The 23,022-nt window shown below is 43.1% G+C and overlaps 1 protein-coding gene across 1 annotated transcript; it reads right to left on the bottom strand.

Moving 5' to 3' along the window:
• Window positions 1-1,229: 1,229 nt before the first annotated feature.
• Window positions 1,230-19,914, bottom strand: COLEC10 (collectin subfamily member 10). The gene is made up of 6 exons (XM_063327448.1): window positions 19,635-19,914; window positions 7,888-7,959; window positions 6,864-6,935; window positions 4,798-4,851; window positions 3,452-3,547; window positions 1,230-1,971 (listed from the first exon to the last, which is right to left on the bottom strand). Exons 1-6 carry the CDS (start codon window positions 19,780-19,782, stop codon window positions 1,580-1,582), a joined length of 834 nt encoding a protein of 277 aa, XP_063183518.1. The 5' UTR covers window positions 19,783-19,914; the 3' UTR covers window positions 1,230-1,579.
• Between the last annotated feature and the right edge of the window lie 3,108 nt (window positions 19,915-23,022).

The raw sequence follows: 23,022 nt of genomic DNA, 5'->3' as shown, positions 1-23,022 counted from the left end.
TCTAGTTGCCATTGCAGTGCTAGGCAAGTGTAGAAGGGAGACTTTGAGCTGACCCTCTGCATTACTAGCTGATGGCATGTCCAGCTTTTCACATACCCAGAGGAAGGCTATGTGCAACTGGCGCTCAGAGTGAACCGCAGGGTACATTGCTGCACCGTGCCTAGTGTCTAGCATTCTCCTTAGCCTCCAGGTATCATTCCTTCATTTTTAGTGTCAAGTGGAAAAGAAAATCTTTAGACCTTCATTGCAGGAGCCCTACGGTTTCTCCTGACATCTCCTGCTGTGAGGAAAGGTGAACCATGACTAAGAACAGGCTCACTTCTGAAGGCAAAATAGTTATGTCTGAAGAAAAGAGCTCCTTCAGTATTATCAAAGATAGGAAAACGTAGGCATAGTGGAAATTGTGGGCATAGTGACATGGAGATCTGAGTACCTGGGCAGTGACAGTAAAGCGTTCATGCTTACTGCTCATCATTTGTGGAGAGTCCCGCTGAAGTTCATGACCAAGTTGCTCAACCACACCTGAATCTGGATTCTTGGGGATAAAGCCTATTCTGTAGCTGCTTCCTGTTTCACAAAGGTGCAGGTGATTTTAGCATTAGACATGAAACTTCACTGGCTACAGAGTTAGGGAGTTAACGTGTTCCTAGAATCACTTCTTAAATGAGCAATGCACATTGTTGCAAGTGAAACTACATGTGCCTGCACTACCTACAGCAATAGTGTTGCTCCCTTTGCACTGTTCTCTTTGTGCTATACTTTTCTATATTTTTCACAGATTTTGGGGTACATCAGAGGCTGGAACTGCTCCATCTGTTCTCAAGTTGCCTAAAATCTGCGCAGTCTTGCATGCAGAAGTGCCGTTGCTAAGTTAATTCCTCACACCTCAGACCAGCCTGATGGACGATGGAGTGGGAAGCAGAGATAAGTGAGTCCTTCCCTGCATATCAGGCAATGTAATTGCACAGCCAAATTAAGGAGGGTATAACGACTTCTAAGTTTGAAGTTGTCCCTGCTTTGCGTAGAAGATTCTACCAGATGACCTCCAGAGATCCCTCCCAACTTAAATTACTCTATGATTCTAACAAGGATATTTTCAAGAGAAACTACAAATTTGCTCTTCCAGCTCTGAATCCACCAGAGAAATTACTGGGACTTCCTTTGTAGGTCAAAGATGAGTAAAGATCACACTCTTTCCATCTGTGGACTTTGCGAAGCACATCAGTAAGTAATACACCAGTGAGTTTACTATTTCTGGCATTAGTGAAATCTTATTCACCTCTACGTGCTCTGAATTTGCCCCTAAATTACACATAGACATGCCCACCCAAAATTACACACAGAAATGAAATAAAAATTCACAACTGTCTGGATGCCCCCTGCAGACCTGTGCTGACTTTATGGTCACTACCATCTTAACAGTAATCACTCTTGCTTAACTCGGTGAGGTGAAGCCCTGTACTTGTGATTGAGGGGCTCAAGTGATTGAGCCCTGTACTTGGTTGTCTGCTCTCCCTACAGTGCATGAACGAGGAGGTGTTGTATGTACAGCAGGTGCCAGGCACATTCTGTGGCACTTTTATTTCCTCTTCTTGAGGAATTCACAGACGAAGTAGATGGTAACTTGGCACTCAGAGTCATTCCACTCTCCCGTGCTGAGCATTTCCACGCAGTCCTCGCGGCCAGCTGGGTCATGAGGCTCTCCTTCCTTCCAGTTACTGTAGTTCTGCATTGGGCTGTTGTCTGCATACACAAACTGTCCTTCTTTTTCCATGTCGTTCAGGCCAATGAAGGCTCGGAAGAGGCCGCTGCTGGAGATGTAGTCAGCAATCAGGGCGTTGGTTGCCTCATCTTTAGGCATGGCCAGTGTTCCTCCTCTGTCCCTGCAGTGGATCAAGGCTTCTCTATAATTCTTCTCTTCTTTCACAATGTAATAGAATTTCTCGTCTGTCTCCCTGATACCTGCTATAACTTTAAAAGGGGGGAAAAAAAAAGCTCAATGGCACATCAACAGATACTGAAGGTGCTTCTGTTCCAATATGACAATGAGATGATTTTTACATTTGAATTAATAAAAGGGAGAGAGGAAAAGTATTCCCACTACTGCATTTGTGATGAATGATGAGAACACGATCAGAGACTGATGCTACTAATGGGCCCGACAAGCACCTTGCACACGTTAGGACAAGAACTATTCAGTCCTGATTGGCATGTGTCTCCTGTGACACTTAAGTTTTACTTCACAGGTATCTAGTACTAATCAAATTTAGGCATGCTAAATGGGCAAATAGCAATGTCTAATTCTCGATCACTCCCATTGCTTTGCATGTTTTTCAATACAGATTGTGAAAGAATGCCCTGGGACAGAAACACAGGGGTGTAGGTAGCTTTTCAGGCCCTGTCCATGTAGAGGAAAATCAATGTGACTGCTAAAATAAGACATTTTAAATACAGCCTGGTATTCAGAGCTGCTGTAGCCACTAAGTGGAATTGTCTAGGAACAAAACTGTGGCTGCTCAGCATCTCTAAAAGGCAAACTTCTCAACCAGCATATATCCTAGTGAATTAAGCAGTGCCAAGGCGCATGCCTGGGCAACTGGAAGTTGATTGTCCCTGCTTATGGATCGCTGGAATAGTCCTGAGCAGAACTTTGGCCTGGGGCAACTAACACTCACCTAAACAATTCAGGAGTTACTCCAGGCACAGTTTAGGAGTTAGCAGAGGGACACTCCTGACAATATGGCATTCAGTTTTGTAGGATTTAATATTATAGATGAGGGCTGTTCTGTGCTGGTTGCCCACAGTGCCAGAGAACAGTCTCAAACACATTAAATTTACTGATACAGACTTAGTCCTAGAAGCAGTGGTGGAGCCTTCTCAAAATCTCTGCGATGCAGGGAAATGCGCTTCCTTCCTTGCAGTGGGGGCAGTTTTCACTGTCCACCTGCCAGCACTCTCTGCAAACATGGCTTCTTATAACCCATGTGTTGGTCCCTTGTTACGGGACAATGATGCTCGCACTGAGGGGAGCACTCGGAGTGCTGTGTCTGCAGCCTTCCTGTGCAGCAGAAAGACCAAGAGATTCTTATTGCTTTTCCCACCTTTCTGGAGCAGATTTGCACAAGCGTTTTCCTTTCATTGCCTGAGTGGCCGCTGAGCCTGAGCAGACTGACAGCGGTGGTTAGCAAGCTGTGCCTTGTGCTTTTCACAATTCTTTATGTTGTGCTGTTGATCACTTCTGTATTGTTCTTGCTTTTATTCATCTGCCGCTTACCGCTTATATCCTTACATGTGCAAGACTTTTCTGTGTGTTCTTGGAGTGCTTTGCACAGTGGGACCCTCTCTCTGGGTCATCTATGGATGCTGCCACAGAGCAGCAATGGTAGAACAGCAGCACTGATAAATGTTATAGGAGCCAAATAAATCGCATCAAATGCATAATGATTCTTACCGTTCTTTAGGAACTTGATGGATGTGTTAAGTCGAGCAACATTGATAGTCATTTGTCCAACAACTCTGCGGTATCTTCCACAGTCGCAGACCGTGCCTGATACAATGCAAAGGACAGAGGATTTATCTCTTCAGAAGCATTTGTGTGTGTGTATGTGTATGTGTAGAGGGTTGGCTGTAGCCCACTTCCAAACCTTCTGAAAACTTGGCCTCCACTTGTGGAGAGCCAGTCTCGCCCTGTCCCGCTGGCCATACTTCTGTTGATCAAAACACTTTATATTTTGTCTCTGTACACTCCCATGCTAACTGGCTTAAAGGTCCCTACTTTAAAAAAAATGAATGGAAGAGTTTGCCATCTTCCTTCCACCCCCATCAGTGTAGGATTTGCACATCCTCTGCCCCTCTCGTCATTGATTCCATCTAGCTGTGGAGATGTGGCTTGTCATGGTCATCACTACAGTGTTACATCTGAATGCCAAAGGTCTACCTTTGTAACCACAAACAGCGCTGGTTCCCCGGCCTTTTCATAGGAACAACAGCCTCCATGAAATGGGGAACTGCTGTTTTCTCAGTGGAGGAGTTTTGTGAGTATGCACAGAGGTGGGACTGGCAAAACTTTGGTAGAAGGACCATGTTAGTGAACTGCTGCATGCAGCTGTGGCACAGCAGAAATAGTTGATACCAACTCAAATAATCAATAGATTTCAAGCACTGAAGTCTCAGTTATATTTTTGTTGGTAAACTGAAATTTGGCTTGGTATGGGGCTTTTTTGTTCCTCTGTTATTCTCAGGAAGAAAATTTGTTGCTGATGGTTTCCCATTAAGAACTAAACTGGCATTGGATATGAAATCTCTTAAAAACAGAACATTCAAGGCAGGAAAACATGCAAGGTTATTAGGACTGAGAAGAACTTTCTGGGTCATCAGATCCAATTCTCTTTCTGTAAGCAAATGCTCTATCTGCAGTCACTTATTTTTTTGTCCCCATGCTCCTATTAGGAAACTCTTAGAGGACTTCATTGCTTTGGTATTGAGACACTTTCTTCTAGTTTCCAGTATAAATGTACTGCCAGCCTGTCTATGTGTTACGATGTCAAACATTGTCCATTAATTTAGGTAACTCTTGTCCATATTTTGTGTGTGTTGGTATATTCATAGGCATCAGTCATGTCCCTACCCAAGCCTTCATTTTGCTAAACAAAACTTTTTCAGTCTCTTCTTTTTTGTTTCATCTATTCTCAGATTTGTCCATGGGCCTCAAAATTTTATGAAACTCCAGACAAACCAATCCTGAAATCAAAGACCCAGCAGACTTGACCAATCTGCAGAGAAGGATACGTAGCATACCTGCTTTTCCCTTTTTTCCAGAAACCCCCGATAAGCCTTTAGCTCCTTTGTCACCTGAATAAAGAGGAAAATATAAGCTCAGATCTCAGACAGTGCACATGTCAGGGGAGCATATCTGAAAAACCTGTTTAATAATATATTAACAGCGTGCTTCCGACAGGAAGGCCTGATGTATTGTACTGGCAGATGTGCCAAGTCAAACAAACCGTGATTAATTCTGGTGTATGAAAGTAAGGAGAACCCTTTAATAGCTAACTCACTGATAACACAGGCATCTCGTGTGCTGCTGGTTCCTGGTACCACTTGCTTAAAATATAAACTGCACAATGATCCTGAGAGGCTCAAAGCACTCAAGAAATCTACGGGAGGTGAGACCTGGGTTTTCTCATTGCCTTGCAGGACAGAGCCCTTCCCTGGCTTCAGTAGCTCCGTGATGGGATGAGGCACCAGATGAGGCTGATGTGCAGTAAGCCAGTGAATTCACGTGTGCAGCAGGTTACGTGTGCGGGCAGCAGGTAACACCTGCACAAAATGAGGTCAGTCAGGAGCAGCGTTTCATTTCAGATATACTTCATGGAAATGTGATTTATTGTCATCCAACTGCTTTCCCCTTCTTCTATCAACCATAAAAATGATAGAAATACTTCTCCAAATGTTGCGCTTCTATGTAAGTGGAGATGACCAGCTTTTTAAAAAATCTCAGCTGTAATTTGGATCAGCAACAGCTGGACTTCATCTGAAATTCATGTCAGCTCTTTCTTTATGAATTAAAACCTTCAGAGGTCAAAAAACACTAATGTTTGCTCTGCCTTTTTGATGGCTGTGTTTTGATGTGCCTTTTCCTTTATGTGGTTGCCTTTTTTTAAAAGAAGTTAGGAGTTGGCTGTCACTTTAATTAATATTGTTTGGCACTCTGCACACTTATAAGCTGAAATTTCAGGGTTGCTTCATTAACAAATTGAATATTTAATGGTAGATTTAAACAGTGACTTAGTGACCTTTGCTTCTGCAAATAAAGAAAGAAAATGACGAAAACTACAAGGGGACAATAAATTGTACATTTGAGACGAGAGAAAGCTTGATTTAAGGGCTCAGAGCATTGGTTTACTAGAGATAAAGATAAGCAGTTTGTGGCATTCTTAAATTCTAGTCTCTGTTGGTGATTGAAGATATCTTAGGAGATAACAGTGTTTTCAGTCGTCTAGGTACTTCTGAAAATGAGTCCCTCAAGCCAAATTCTTTTGTTCTGCTCTGATATTGAGGCTGGCTAGAGGCCATGAGAGGTTCATTAAAAACACTGGCTTGAGAAGCTCTCAGGAGAGAGATGGTTCCACCCACTCACCCACATGCCTGGGTTGATGTGCTGGTTAGAGACCACAGAGTTCCCCTGGGGATGGTGGAGTCCCTGCTCTGCTTTCAAGGCAGGTCTCCTTGTGGCAGAAGTAATATTCCTTCTTAAGTACCTCTTTAGGAATACCGGAAAGGAATGGCTGAGTCTCTTCTCAGACAACCAGAGGATAATTTCATGAAATTATTGTCCAGGTAGATTTGGAGTCTATAGTGATTTGCAAGGAGTAGTTGTCCCTGGCTATGTGAGTGCTGTCTTAAAACTCTTAAAATTCTTTCCTTTCCTTACCTAGCTGTCCTGTGCATTGCTTGCTCCTGTCTCCCACAGCAGTGCAGGTGACAAGGTGTGGCATCCTGAACAGCAGCAGAATATTGACTTAGGCCTTCAGCGTCCAAAGCAGAGGCAAAAATTTGGCTTTCTCTTTTATAGCATTCAGAGAACTTACTTCACAAGGGCCAGATTTCTCCCTACCTCTTTTACCATCAAATATGATTGATATCTTAACACATAAAGCAAATTATTTTAGCCAAATAAGTATATTGCACGTGGGAAATAAGAATATCTCCGTTAACTCTCATCACCTATCTTTATGCATAACTTTACTTGGAGAGAGCATTGGTCACAGCTGTTATTTGATATTACTCCATACATGGAACGCTCACAAAACACATATTTACCTTGAGGGAAAAAACAAGAAAATTCCCAGACCAGAGCTTACCCTTTCCACCAATTGGACCGATTTTCCCAAGCATTCCCTGGTCACCAATATCCCCCACAGGTCCTTTGTTTCCTGAGAGAAGAAATAAGAGGAAAAGAGTCTCAGTTTGCACACTGAATTTAACATCATTAAGATGCTTCGTAAATGGTTGGTTACCTGATTCCCTTCTATGTTATCTGATCTTCTTTTTAAGGTAAGAAGCAAAGTCATATGAATGCACTTAAAAATTGAAAAGTTTTTTTTATTCTAACAATAGTAACAGGGTGATTTTGAAGTTTCTGTAAAAGTAAAAACTTTCCTGATTAGTCTTTAATGCGTATCCATGGTCTTTCTTCATTGACAGTATCATTAAACTCTAATGACAAATTAAGCTTTTGAGTTACAGTATGCAAACAAGGCTGACACCATTGCATCTGGTGCCTCCAAATGGTCTGCCCAGCTCACTCTTCATATGGATATGGGGTATGTTTAATAGGGCTGAGTCCTGAGACATCTGCAACTCCTTGTTCTCAGTTCAGATGCTGCTTGATCAGAGGAACTTTGTTTCTCAGTGTATGCCTCTGTTTGCTTTTCTGCAAAATAGGGACAACTGAGACCGAAATTTGTTGAGCATCCTGATGTATTACTAGGAAGTAACTCGAAATTCAGTTTCAAATAAAGGATCATTTCAGTAAGAGAGCAGTAATCTTTCTGATTATACTTATGAGCTGGGTAATGATTATACATATGATCTGGGTCTTCTGGATCTCACTTATGACAGCCACTTGGGAGAGCAGCAATAAATGTACTAGTTTATTACATGACTCTAAATTTATTGCTATATATAACTGTCTTATGTATTGGTAGGAGTTGCATCAAGCTCTCTGAGTATTGTTGGGTTCACTGATTAATGTTTGACAGGATTGTGAAATCTACTGATGCAACAGGAATGAAAAGCATTAAACACCAATGATCATATGCACCAGTAGAGTGGTGTGTAATGATATTCATATACCAGTAATAGCCAACAAACTGTCATAAATACCTTTTGGTCCTTTTGGTCCAACCTTCCCTTGTTTCCCCACTTCTCCTCTATCTCCTTTTTCTCCTTCATCCCCTTCCAAAAAAACAGAAAATAAAGCATCATGGTACATTTCTCTCAGAGCAGTAAGTACTATATGTCCTCAGAAAGTAAAGTTCTCAGGTTTTTTTTCTACTCATTTCTTTTTATTTCACATTGAAGATACAGTAGCCGTGGGATAAATTTCCAGAGAAGAGCTGATGGATCTGGCCATCAGCAGGAAAAAGTAAAACTTTCAGAGAGGCTGTTCCAACATAAGAATTATACAATACCAACTTCTATTCCTGCCCTTTAAACCCTATTAGCCATAAAGCAGATAAATAAGCCAGTCTTCCTCTGTTGGGACACCTGTACACACATGGGAGAACTGCCAGGGGAGGCAATAGGAATTCAGTAATTGTTCCTAGTGACTCTGTTTGTAGTGACTCTGTGTTCAAGGTATGCAGATGCTTTTGGAATGGGAGGAATGTAAATATGTTGAAATAGGTCTTAATGTAGACCTTAGCACATAGTATAGAAGTCTTGCCTTCAGTTTTTGACAGGTGAGATTTATACGTTGATATGGCAAATGTGTTTTGCAATTACTCCAATGCTTTATTTTCAAGATATCATACACAGAGTATCTGTAAGAGGTAAATCATTGCTCTCATTTGAGAAATCTCTCTTGCTCTCACTTGGAGAAATCTCTGCACTACTGTAATAATAGAATCGTAGAATCTTCATGGTTGGAAGGGACCTTTGAGATCATTGAGTCCAACCATACATACACCAAAAAAAACCAACCCCAAAAACAAACAAACAAAAAAACCCCACAAAAAACCCCCACAAACAAACAACCTACAATCTCTGTCACTGGAGCATGCCCTGAAGTGCCACATCTAGACGTTTCTTAAATACCTCTAGGGATGGTGACTCAACCCCCTCCCTGGGCAGGCTGTTCCAGTGCCTGACCACTCTTTCACTAAAGTCATTCTTCCTAATATCTAACCTAAACCTCCCCTGCTTCAGACCATTTCCTCTGGTCCTGTCATCATTCTCCTGGGAGAAGAGGCCAACACCCACCTCTCTACAGCCGCCTTTCAGGTAGTTGTAGAGGGCAATGAGGTCTCCCCTCAGCCTCCTCTTCTCCAAGCTAAACATGCCCAGCTCCCTCAGCCTCTCCTCGTATGACCTGGTCTCCAGACCCCTCACCAGCCTGGTAGCTCTCCTCTGGACACGCTCCAGCACTTCCATGTCCCTCTTGTACAGAGGGGCCCAGAACTGAACACAGTACTCGAGGTGAGGCCTCACCAGTGCTGAGTACAGAGGCACGATCACCTCCCTGCTCCTGCTGGCCATGCTATTCCTGATGCAAGCCAGAATGCTGTTGGCCTTCTTGGCCACCTGGGCACACTGCTGGCTTATGTTAAGCTGGCCGTCCACCAGCACCCCCAGGTCCTTTTCTGCTGGGCAGCTTTCCAGCCACTCTTCCCCAAGCCTGTAGCGTTGCTTGGGGTTGTTGTGACCGAGATGCAGGTCCCAGCACTTGGCCTTATTAAACCTCATACAGTTGGCCTTGGCCCATTGATCCAGCCTGTCCAAGTCCCTCTGTAGAGCCTTCCTACCTCAAGCAGATCAACACTCCCACCTAGTTTGGTGTCGTCTGCAAACTTACTGAGGGTGCACTCAACCCCCTCATCCAGATCACTGATAAAGATATTAAACAAAACCGGCCCCAAAACTGAGCCCTGAGGGACACCACTGGTGACCGGCCGCCAAGAGGATTTCACCCCATTAATCACAACTCTCTGGGCACGGCCAACCAGCCAGTTTTTAAGCCAGCGAAGAGTACACTTGTCTATGTCATGATTTGCCAGCTTCTCCAGGAGAATGCTGTGGGGGACGGTGTCAAAGGCCTTACCAAAGCCCAGACAGACAACGTCCACAGCCTTGTGCCTTTTAAACCGCTTTATATTTTTGGCCCCTATAATATCCTCTGTGAAAGAGGTCGATGATTTAACTATGTGCTGAGGGTAATCATTCCTGATTTACCTTCTCCTACTTCTGTAGCCATAGGTAGCATACCATGGGCTGTTCTGTGGGGTGATGACAGATGAGAAGTGGTGCATATTAATTGCAGCATATAAAATGTAGTATTAGCTGTTTGGCTCCTTTCCATGTCAGTTATGGGGCCTGAGCTGAGTCTTTCCCTGTATGCCAAAAGAACATTCAGTGTTGGGACTGTTTCGTGGAGGACAGACTCATGGTGTCAGTCAGGATGCCCTTTGGGGGGGATGGTCAGTGGTCCAAGCTGAGGAAGATAAAGGGCTGAACTTCAGTCTGTGTTAGAGGGAGGAAGCATTTGCTAGAGGGATGGCCAAGGAGAAAACAAGACACGGTTTGTGTGCTGGCTCACACAGGTGCTTTGGTTGTTTTTAACACCAGCTGCTATGGGACAAAGTAGGAAGGGAAAAGGCTATAAGCAGTCAGCAACAGAAGTTTTAAAGATCTCTGTTTTCAATGGTTCTTAAAAATACTGGAAAAGTCAGTATCTATTTCCAAAAGCCAAGCTCCTTAAATATCCAGCTGAAGCTGTGGGTCTGAGCCTGGAGCTGATGGAAGGATGCCTGCTTGTACTGGGTTCTTGTCTACAGATCATCAAACAGAGAGACAGAGAATGTACGGTTTAATTTTGCTGTTGACCTCTGTGCTAACAACATTTACAACTGAGAAACCAAGAAATTGTCCTTTCCAAACCCATCTAGGAAACCCTTGAGAAAAGTGTAAAAGTCACTTCTTGGTAGTTCAGAAATTCAGAAAAGATTCCCAGAGGCTGACAAAGGGCTTGTGAAATGAAATTCCAGGAGAAGGTTAAGAGCTGATCTGCTCACGGTCTGCAAACCCATACAGGGGGAGAAATGTGTGATAATAGAAAGGAAGCAGGGTGTGATTCAAAGGCTGGAAAAGCTGGATGAGTCCTGACTAGAATGCAACATGGGGATATTTAACAAATGGACTACACTCTCCAGAGGGAAGGGAGACGTAGGAGGCTTTTCATGTCCAGCCTTTTGCAGCGCAGTGAATTCCATTGTGTAAGATACGCCGTAACTCTGGGTCTGGTGTAGAAACTTCTGAGGGAGTTTCTTTGGCCTGTGTCATGCAGGAGAGCAAACCAGAGTCCTGCTGATGTTCCAAATCAGGGCTTGTCACTCTGGCAGTCCTCATCACCTCTCTCAGGCTAGCTAATTACATTCCCTGTGGCTTGCAGGCTACTCTGTTTGGTTAAAGGCTCTAGAGAGACTGTTATTTGCTGCAGAAGGAAGACAGACCTCTTTGCAAGAAAGATGCCTTTTTTGGGGGTAAAAAACACTGTTTAGACAGTTAATCTTAGATATAGAGCCAAGGAGAGAAAGTCAATATACGAGTGGAGAAGCTGTGATTACTTTCCAAAGATGGTCTCTTCTAATCTCAGTTTCAGCATTTCGAGCCACTGAAAGCTACAGGGTCTTTTCCTGAGAGACTTTGGAGGAAGCTTTTCACGCACAGGGCTGCTGGAGATGAAGCTAGGGGTTGCCCGGTGTGGGCCATCAGGCTGAGAGTCGACACATAAAAGGGCTAAAAGGTGTCGGAATGTTTGTTTTGGAGATTTTGAGACATTAGGGAGTGTCTCAATTTTTATTGCTAACACCTTATGTCGTCCCAATTTTTGCTCAAGCCCTCTAAAGGCCTAAAGGAGAGGGAAGGAAGATCTGTTACCTGTTTCATCTTGGTGTAAAGCAGCCTACCACACTCTGCCTTATTTTCCCTACTTAGGAAAATGGGAAGAAGAATAATTTGCCTATCTGTAAGGGAGGGAAATCCGCTTTTCTCCCCATATTGCAGCTGAGAATGGGTAGGCCATTACAAAGCACGGGTAGAAGCAAGTGTTAATTTAAGACTGGATTAAGCCCAATGCTTGATAATATGGTGGTGTAATTATAAAAGCATGGTGTCCCCTTTTAGCTGTTGTTTGAGGCGATCTCAATTTTTTGCAAGAAACGTGAACTCTTGGGTTATGCTCCCCCCTTGTGGTCTCTCTATGATTTGCAACGAAGTCGGAGCGATTGTGAGAGCTTGGTTGACTTTGTTTTGGGCAGGGGTTGATTTGGCTCCGTCTCTAATTTATAAGAAGTATTTCTCCCTTTCCTCTGGGACTTCATGTGGACAGACAATCCTACTATATTAGCCACTCTTTTGTAATCTGCCAGCAAAAAAATCTAATTCCTGCCAGCACTCGGGACTGGGTTTTTGAATTTTGTACTACTGTGCTTTGTGCAACAGGAGTTTTCTTACAGGAAAAAAACCCCAAACCTCTGATCCCTGACCTCATATGCTTGTAGTCTATACCTAGAGGTTAACCTCTCCTTTGTGCTGCTTTACACTTGGATCAGTGTCAGGTTAAGTTTTAACCTAATTAGCAGACTGTCACCTTAAAAACTGTGGTTGCAAGGATGTCAGATAATGCACTTGACTGGCATTTGAAGCATGGGTGAAGCACTTGGAGCCAGTAGCTGAAGCAAGAACATTTCTCAACCTTGTTAGTATTCCCTCAAGCTGATTCACTTCTTCTGTGTCACTGATTTAAAATACCAGACTATTAAAATGAACACATGGAACAGTAAATTACTAGACTCTTGCAGCTTGGGACTGTGCAAGACAGAAGGAAAGCAGAAGCCATACGCGGTAAATGACTTTTGCAGCCATTAGAGAATTTTAATTGTAATTGAGAGGGAACCCCAGTCCTTCCTTATCTTATAAACAAGCTCAGGAAAATGCTGAAGGTCTAATAATCAGCAGGATTTTTAGGCAGTTGAAAGGGGCTCTGCCTTTTTAGGAGTTTCACTAAACAACACGATGTTGAGAGCTTACATTTGGTAAGAATTTAATTAGTAAGAATTTACTGACCTTCAAGTGACTTCGATTTCCCTGCTGAATCTTTTGTAGGCAATTTATCTAGTTTGTATTCATGAACGGAGGAAGTTTTCAGGTTAAATTGTTCACATATGTTTAGTGACTCTCCAAGTCTTGTGATCAAGGGCTGACCCTGGTCCTTGGAGAATCAGGGTGTAATTTTGGAGGATTACGGAGTCCACACTTGCCTGTAGAGGCAGCCCCGCATCAGGATGAGAGCATGTCTGCAGACTGCCTAAAGGCTAAAGCTGGGAGGAGGCTCCTAGCTGGGTTTACGCATGTGTTTCTCTGTGAGCATGTAGCCTTTTCACTTGGCATTCAGCTGAGAGACTCCCTGGCTCCACGCAGGGTTTTACTGAGATACTTTGCCAGGTGTGCTGGCAAGTCATGGCCTCAGGTCAGCTCCAGTTCCTGTCTCCTGACCAAAAATACTGCAGAAATGTTAATGCTCTCTCAGCCTCTCTTCTGCAGGTAGACCTTCCTCCACGCTCCAGGGCATCCCCACCCTTTCAAATGATAGAAACACCACTTATGCTGGGCTACAGCACAGTTGTCCTCCTACATCAGATACTCTGAATTCAAAAAAGCCCACCACCGGCCAAAAAGTCCTTGAGAAGCCCTGGGGGCATGACTGATTTGCTGTGATGGAGGGAAGGAGGGTTAATCTTGACTAGTACGCACATGGATGCTTTTCACTGCTTGCCTTGGGATGCATTTAGCACTCCTAGGCATAGCCAATGTCCCACCACAGAGGCTTTGTATGGAATCCGTTACATGGTTTTACCCTCTGATCATGCATGACAGTTCTGCTGAGCTCCATGTTTCATGCTTGTAGTTCCACCTGAGGTGGCACAGGGACCCTCCCCATCTCCACAGACAGAAGCTGAAGAGTGCAGGTGATTCTGTCCATCCTGGATATTAAACTAAAGGGATAAGGACATGTGCGTAATTCTGAAGCTTTGAGAGTCCTCCAGGAGCAACTGAATGCCTTGCCCTCCTGGAAGAGGCCTGCAGATAGCCACAGGATTAGCTCTGCAGCCTATGGACACGGAGTGACCCTGAGCACAGTGAACCTTTGCAGCATTTGCACATGCACAATCTCTGTTGAGAGGTTTTGTCACCAGAGGGAGTTGCAGACTCCCAAGAAATAAGCAAATACAGCCCAATTCGCCTTTCCACTGTACGAGCACGTCACAGCTACATCAATGGAAAGACTCAAAATTTCCTCTAATTTCACTTTCAGTGTCCTTTAGATCCTTGGCAAATTTCCCATGGCAGTGGGGATTCTTGCTTTCAAGCTATATATGGCTAGTGAGGACAGGATTTCTTGACATCTGCCTATCTGACACGACGTCTTCTTCCCTGTCCTTCCTCCTCCCTTCAGCCCCCAACTGGCCTGCACGCCTCCCTCCCCTCTGCCTGATGTTGAGCACTCTTCTGACCCTGTGTTGAAGGAATTCAACTCACTGATCAGAGGAATATCAGTAAGGCAAACATGTTTTTAGTGAGTGAGATGAATCAGCTCAGTGAAAAGTCTGGTGAGTAAACAGCCGAGCCAGCACAAGGTGAAAGAAGGACCACATGGTCAGATGGCCAAAAACCCTCACAGGAGCGTGCAGCTGTAGGGTGCAACTGCACCTATAGCCACTCTCCAGGTGTCCTGAAGGAACATGCAGGGCTCCACAAATTCCAATGCAAGAAATGAAGCATTTTGCTCACAAGTTCTTGGACATGCCATTTTTTTCACCCAGCTCCAAATTAGACAACAGGGGCTCAGTCGCCTTCCCTGGTGAAATGGAAAGAATCATCAAGAATAAACTGGATTCTCTGCTTGCTTTTCCACTTTCCACTTATAAATATATATTGACTTCAGTAGAAATACCCTCTTCTATTGCATTGCATGAGCCAGACCCAAGCCTTCAGTAGGCTCAGTGAAGCCCTGCTGACTTGTATTATTTGAAAGTCTGGGCCTTTGTGCATGAGTGGGACATACATTATTTCTTTAATAAAATAGAAATAATTTAAATTGCTCCTGATTCTCTTTTCATTTGGTCTGCCCAATTTAATTTTCCCAGCCTGTTCTTCTGCCATTCTGACATGATCTCAGAGACCTGTGGATTACAGTGGCTTCAGTGAGAAATCAGACTGACCCCCCCCCAGTATCTTTTGAATTTATGTATTGAAGTCTCCACATACATGCTTTGTAACTCAGTCTGATAAACTTCAGAAACTTAACATACGCTAAAATGAGGAAGTCTAAAAGACATGAAAAATAGAATTATGTGTTGAAATTAAAGGGCTTTTCAGATCAAATGTGAGGCGCTAAGAGGGAAGTTTAGTTATAGGTTTGAACAGCCTATAGGATGTGGTAAGGCATTTTATATTTTCAGAAGGAAAATGCGGATAGCAGCATATCTGGTTTCTGAGAGAGCTTGAGATTTTCCAGGAGTGGAATTGCATAAGCGCAATTAAAGCTGAGAGATGGACAGCTATACTGGAGACCACAGTAAATGCTATTTTGAGGCGCCAGCCAATGTCATGGAGTTTATAAGCATCATTTGTCAGAAATAATAATAAGGAAACGCTTTACATCTAAATTGGTATGGGAAACTCCCAGTATTCTTCAGATGTCATCTCATTCCAGTTTCTCAACCTGGATCTGATTTGACATTTGAAATTCCTGTGCCTGGATTTCAAAGGAAATGAGCCGGGACCTGGGACAGATAGCAAGATCTAGAGCGAGTCTTCTGAAGCACTGAGCTCCCAGGAAGCCACGTGAAATCAGCTGTAGCCTTGCTCCACACTTCTGCAGAGCCAGCCCCTGCCCCAATCATCTTCTCCCCCTGCTCATGCTTTTAATGGGAGTTTTGGGCCCTCTGCTTATTTCTGCCCTCATGTTGTTGCTTATTGATTTACTCAGACCAGCTCAAATCCCATCTCATCTATGTCAACAGCCCACTTAAAACTTTCTGTGCAGGTTAGACAATACTGAGCTTGCAGTCTCCAGGCGAGTGCAAGCAATAAGAAAGGACAGAGCTGGGACACCGGTTGAAGGGAGAGCCCAGGAGAGCAGACCTTGGTGTTCCTCACGCTGCCAGGGCATGGACCAACAACGGGGGCTTTTGATTTCACCACAGTAGCTGCTGCCCCCCCACAGACCCAGTTCCCCTCTTAGCAGCAGCAACAGCCAGCCTGCTTACAGGTTTATAAGGGTGGAAAGGAAGCAACAGGGCCATGACTAATTTTGCTAGGCCAAGCACTTGGCTGCCGTGGGAAATTCGTTGTTTTGTTTATGTTTGATCTGGTTCTCTTTGGTCCCAAGAAGTCGACGGAGTACAGGGCTTAGCCTTTATTGTCCTCATTACTCATCTGTGGATCAGCGTTACCTAATGTAAGTTTTCAGATATCCTGTGCCAAAGCACTCCAGCGAAGACCAAGCTGTTCCTAAACATCTCAGGTCAAACACCAAAGATCACTAGTTCTGAATATCAAAAATGTGGTTTGGTCCAAAGTACAGATTTGTTTCTTTTTTGTTTTCCTAGGGTATTTCAATAAGGGTCCTAGAAAATACCTCGCACATTTCTGTTTTTAACGGCTATATAGGCCAGCTTGCTGTGTACCTTAGAAGCTTTTTCAGAAGGCAGAACAAGACAGCTATTGCACTAGGACTGTTCATTGAAAATAATCCCCTCTTTTTGAGAAGAGACTTGAGCATTGCCTGGGAAAGGAAACTGGGAGATGAGTGCTGGCTTTTTGTTTTCTCTTATTCTTTTTTTCCTTTTTTCTAGAGTACGTGTTTAGAAAATTTCTTTGGATTCTTTACAGACAGACTTTAACTTCCATTTACTTGCACCAGCGATGGAAAAGCAGCAGGTAGATGGAGGGGATTGCAAGGCACCTGGTTTGCATCACGCAGAACCACCAGAGGTCAGACTTAAACTCCTGTTTGTTTCTAGATGCTGAGCAGTTTAATTCAGACTGACTTCTACCATTGCAACAGAAAGTGCCAAAGGCTTACAGGACATTTACTGCATTCCTTCTGTTCTTGGGAGACTGCATCCTTCCAGAGTATTTTCTAGCTCTTTGTGTTATGTACAAAGGCCTCTGGTTTTGCCTTATGCTTTTTGAGAGCTGGTGGGACTGTCACAACCAGTTTGAAGACTTTCCTGATAATCAGCCTGGAATTACCCTTTCTTTTCATCCCATCACTCATATCATACTTCTCTTGTGACACCTCAGGTATAAGCATAACAAAGATTATATTTTTGAAGGGGAAGAATTTGGCTTGCACAAATTAACTTGGACAAGTTACAAGTGGCTTGTACAAGAAGTGGCCAATTTTCACAACACTAATGACCCTTTTTGAACAGGTGATTTTCAGGGTGAGCATGCGGAGAGGTTGGGTGCTTGCTTCTGTAGCAACTATGAATGCCTGGATGATGAAGTGAGTAATGCAACCTCCAACCGCAAGAAATAAAGGGTTATGAGTTCTGAGCCTCTCCAAACAATCCTGCTTCTCCCTCAGATTTCTCCTGTGTGATGGGAACAGCAGTATTGCTGCTGCATAGCACTGGCAACCATCCCACTTGTAGCCCACAGACTGGATCTAGCCTACAGGACAATTTTTGCCTTGCACTGGGATAGGTGAGGTGGGACAGTGTAGGAAGTCTTACAGCTTTTGAATATCTTTTACTTCCTTGCACATCTAGGTGCTTTGGCCATTAGATGCTCCCATGTTCATATGGAAGGAGGAAGTTGCCACAATAGGGATCTGCCCTGTGGTGGTAGAAACACACTGTGCGAGCTCAGCATCTCTGTCTTGTGTTCAACCATAGCAGAAGATGCTGAACAGATTGGGGTGAGGGGTGAAACTTGTGCAGGGTCCGTCAAATGCCATTTTTGGGAGAATGGTGGACAAAGGGGCACAACCGGTTTAGCACAGAAAATGAAATTTACAACAACAAAAGTCAGAGGCTTGTCCATTGTCAGGGCTAAAATTTGAGCAGAAAACTGTTGCCTGTGGCTGTGGTGTGGTCCTAGGCTGGGGATCATATGCTCTGAGTCCGTAGACACAAGATGGATAGAGGAAGTCTGGCAGCAGGACAGACTTTCTTCTGCCATATTAGGTCAGCATGCTTCATCCTTGACTTCAAGGGATGCCTGCGGAGTAACAGGACAGTTCACGCACCCAGCATGCTCAGTCTTTAATTGCCCAGCTGACTGGCAATGAAAACAATCAGTGCCATTGAGAGCTGCTTGTAACTGTCCTGGATGAGCTCAACTCTGGTAGGAACTGAAATTAGTCCATAGGATCATATCACATAGACTACAAAATGTATTTGATAACCTGCAATGGATGCGAGCCAGTAATTTGGAGGTGATTTACTCAATACTCCTTTTACCAATCATGGATCCTGGGCATGGTAATCTAATTTTAAAGCAGTAGTGAGGACCGTGCCAACATACTGCCTGGCTCCTCTTGTGTCTTGGTGTCAGCTGGGAGGCAGTAGGACTGGCAATGACTAAATCCTGGCTTTCTCAGTATCACACTTGCAAAGAACCATAATATCTAACCTTTAAATGCTTCCTATACAAGCTAGACCACAGAAACCAGCTGGAGTCCCAGCTACTCTCGTGTTGTCACCAGACCACCTCATTAGCCTTGTGACTTGTTAAACACAATCCTGTCAAACTTTGTTCTCCAGCCTGCCATTATTCAGATACTAACTAAACAAACTCCCACTGGCTCCCTTGGGGATCATTACATCTCTCTGCATTTATGCTGTGGCAGCAAAAGTTTAAGCTTGGATTGTAATCATAAAGAAATTAACTTGCTGATTAAAAATGGTCCTTTAAGCAACATGCATTTGAATAATCCATCATAAAAACAAATGAGTCTGTAGCGGTGCTTTTGACTTGATAATCTTTTTTTCTGCTTAAAATTTAAATCAGTTGCATTTTTTGCTCTCAGTCTGTAGCCTATAGAAAAATACAATGAATTACTAAAAAGAAAGCAATAGTTTGAACTGCAGTAGCCATGGTGTGGAATATATATTTTAGATCTGTCATTACAAGATAGATTTGTACGTCATGGACCTAATTTTTGGCTGATGTACCCTCCAGGCAGTTCCATTTACGTTAGTTGTGTTACACAAAAAGTAAGTTAATGCAGAAAATTTGGTTTCAGATATTTGCAAAGTGTTTTAAAGATAAAAGAACTGCACATGCCAGAGCGGATCTAGTTCTCATTGAAATCCATAGTGAAGGTCCTGTTTAATTCAACAGGAGCTGACGGATCAGGTCTGATGAGCGCAGCAGAGCTGCGTTTAAAAGTAAGCATTTGTAAATAATGACAGTTCAGTCATTTTAAATATTGTATATCTCTCCCTCTACCTATAGGTGCAAAGTGAACCATTACCAGTTCACAATAGGTGCTTACTTTTAGACAAAGTCACTCAATTTATGGCTGCTAGCTGTACTGGTTGTGTCATGAATACAAAAAGTAAGAGAAGATTTATGTGGCTGGAGAAAGATGCAAAAGGACAACTCTAACTTATATGAGAGTATGTGACGCTGTTCCTGAAACTGAACAAAAGCAAATTCAAATCTCCTTGCTTCATCACTTTACCCCATCGCAGTTCTGCTTTTCTAGATGCTTGTACAGTCCGCAATAATTCACATCTTTCATCCCCAGCCCACGCCATAAGCCCTCCATGTCTCTATTTTTAAAAATCAGCCTTTATCAGCACTGGTCTCAGCATTAGCAACCTGATATTCCTCACCTTTTGGTCCAGGTAAAATTGTGTGTGTCGAGCAGACATCTGTTGTAGGTCGATTGTCAACATCAAAACCAAAAATCTGAACTTGGAAGATAAAAAGCACTACTAGGGTCCCGTATTTCCTTAGCTGTTGTTCTTTCTTGCTGCTCATCCTTGCAGCCTCTCAGGAAATGCCTTTCGTTGTTACAGTCTTAACAAATGCAGCTGATTCAAAAATAAATGCTCCGCTAACTGAAGCAGTGCAAAGTTGGGAGCTACATGCAAGAACAGCTAAATAAAGTGAAGAAAGGAGTTTGACGATGCTGTAGTTATTTCTGTCCTGCACATTATCCAGGATATTTATTTAACACTGACAGCTGTTTATTCCAATTTATCTCTTATCTGTGAGATGTTTAGCTGCTTTTGCCATGGAAAATTTCTTCAATATATGGGGATATCTCTTTTGTCATTTTTTGTTCCTTTCGGCACTAACTCTTCATGCCCAGCTTTTCACTTACTGAAGAGACAAAAGACTTCAGTATTGTATCCAAGTGAGTACTAATTAGTTATAGGATACTTGTGGCTGGTTTTGTGCTGGAAGAGTAATGTAGACTCCATAAAACATGTGGAGAGGCTTTTCCACAAAAGCTTTCCTCCAAGGAGACTGTTAGTGACAACAGATGAACTGCCAGTCTGCTGTGGGTGGAAGTCATTGGTCCTATCTCACACCTATTGGGTGCCATGTATCTGTAGCTCCCACAGCAGGGAATGAAAAGCTGGTATTGTCAATGGGTGTTTGAGCCAGAAACCCACAAATGATAGTTTTATGCTTACAGATTGCTCCACTATAGTTGCTCCAAACCCAGATTATATTGATACACACAGTACCCAAGGGCAGACTTCAGGACTGAAGCCACAGAGTAGGATGAGCTTGAATCACTGCAATAGCTCCTCCCAGACCACCTTTCTCTTCTCCTTGCTAACTGGGAGAGACCATACATCAGGACAGTGGTATAGCGTAGGTCCCAGTGCAATGTCGTCTTTGGGTCATCCAGGAAGCTGCTTCTGGTTCATATCTGCATGAGGGAGCTGCCATGTTTGCAGTTGGGTGCTGGGGTTTTGAAACCACACGTAGGAGGCCTCCTGGATGGAGGAACGGGTAGCATGCAAAACTGCTATATATCATTTTGGAAGGAGCTGTAACAGATATCCATCCATGTGCAAACCCTTCCTAGAAAAAACTCTAGCTTTCTCTCAGGGAAAGTACAGTAACCAGGGACAGCAGACCGTTTGAGGTAGCCTGTCAGCAAAGAAAGGGGAGATGAGTATTTGTAATCTTTCCAGGAATTTTGTCAACTTCTGGTTTCTTACACAATGAAGGAGACAGCTACTTAAAAAGCTGAACTATGCTTTCGAACTGCCTAGTGTGTGAGAGCGCATGTTTGCTTTCCATTGTAGGCAAAAAATGTATTTTCTCTAATAGCTTTGAGATGCTTTCCTCATTATTCAAGATAGCATCAGTTCCTTAGCCCTACAATGTTTCTGCCTGTTGGTAGACAGAAAAAGTAGCAGCACTGATGTAAAAGGGAGTACCTTTTCTTAAAGGCTGAAGGAAGGCTCTGATTTCAAGCTTTCATCTGGGATGAAATGTTGGCCAAAGTCCCAAGAGGGGCCAAGACACTCCTCTCCCTTTTTCTCTCTAGCCTGGTCACAGACTGTCCCACTTTTCAAAACACTTTTCTTTTTTGTTAAACTGTATACAGTACTTTTCAGAAATAAATAGCGGTCTCTCTCCTAAAGAATGTCATCTAACTAACACCCTCAAATGTGGCCTTAATAACAGATACACCACAGCTAGAGGGGGAGGAAAGAGAAAGCTGGGATTATAGATGGATGGAGTTGTACCAGGAATAAACTTGTTCCTCTGTGATTTGCGTTGGGCACTGTGCCTCTGACTTGTACACTGTAAATCTGTTTTATTTATCTTTTTCTTCTCTTCACTTTCCATTTTGTGAGCAGAAGGTCAATGTAAGAGCAAGAATAGAGAGCGTAGGAGTGGGAAGCTAGTGTACTTAGCTTTGGAGGAGGCATTTTGGGAAATGTTGCTGAACTGACGTGAATGATGCTATCTGTTCCACAGTACTGAGAGACTTACAGTGACTTCTTTGTTATTTATCAGGGATAAAGAGGGGTAAGTGAAAGTGAGAGAGGAAATCATTTGTTTTAACCACTTCAGTCACTGACCAGGACTAAGCAGGGAACATTTTTCTAATACTACTGTTGCTGTGATCATCTACAAATGTTCTCATTCCACATTAGAAAATAAATCAAGAATGTCCTTTCTTTTTTTTTCCTCCATGACAATCACAAAAACCCTAAAGACGCAGTGACAAATGAAGTTTAATATATCCAAGAACTTGGTAATGAAGGCACTTACTTAAAATGTAGGAGATCCAGATTCAAATTCTTTCTCTGCATAATTCAAACCAGTGTTTGCACGAGAGCCTTAAGGTTATATTGCCTTATTACAAGGCTGTTTGCTAATCAGTTATGTCTTCTTGTATGATGGACCAGGAATCCTGTCCTGGAGGTAGGAAACCTGCCTTAACAGGCAATCCATCAAAACTGATATACTAGCACAAAAAGCTTGTGTTTTGGCAAAACGGTATTTATCAAACCAGTTTCATTGAAAAATCTTCAAGCAGCTTCACTGCTGATGGAGATTTAATGAGGCACGTTGCCTATTGTGCATGTTAATTCTCATTGAATCAGGCTTAGAGAAAAGTCTGTAGGCAAGAGAGAAAAACAAACTAGGCAGCCTTGTCCAGACGTAAAAGACATAGAGCAAATATTTCCTAGGGCATGAATGTTTTACAAGGAAACCCTGAGAAGACACAAAAGAAAATCCTGAAAGATTCCGTTCCTTTGAGATAAGCAGTAGTCAGGTAACCTTTGTGTAATGCATTGCCTCCTTGGAGTCCAAGTACTTCCTTGGTAATTTGTATTACCTTCACTTGCTTATTCTTCAGACGTTAGTAGTTAAATGTCAATAGACTATAAGGAGTACAGACAACATCCTGAAATAGTGTTCATCAAAAGGTGTCTACAGCCAACTTTAATAATTCTTAGAGTCCTAGATCCTGTGTCAGAGTCCAGGTTAATACGTCCTGCTTATAACCATGGGCTGATCAGCCAGAAGTGCTGAGAGTGCACTGGCATCCTTTCTAGCCCCAATTTAGTATTAAGGAGAACTTTCCTCTTCTGTACCTTACTGTACTGAATAAATATGTGAGCATCTGAAGTAAAAAAAAAAAAAAGAAAAAGCGCAATATTTCTCTGCTTGGGATCCTAGATGGTTTCAGTTCTCCTGGTATCAGAAGTCCTGACAATTTGGAGTGTTTCAGCCTGTCGT

This window comes from Chroicocephalus ridibundus, chromosome 2 (assembly GCF_963924245.1).
Source record: "Chroicocephalus ridibundus chromosome 2, bChrRid1.1, whole genome shotgun sequence".
Taxonomy (NCBI): domain Eukaryota; kingdom Metazoa; phylum Chordata; class Aves; order Charadriiformes; family Laridae; genus Chroicocephalus; species Chroicocephalus ridibundus.
This window is presented reverse-complemented; position numbering and strand designations above follow the sequence as displayed.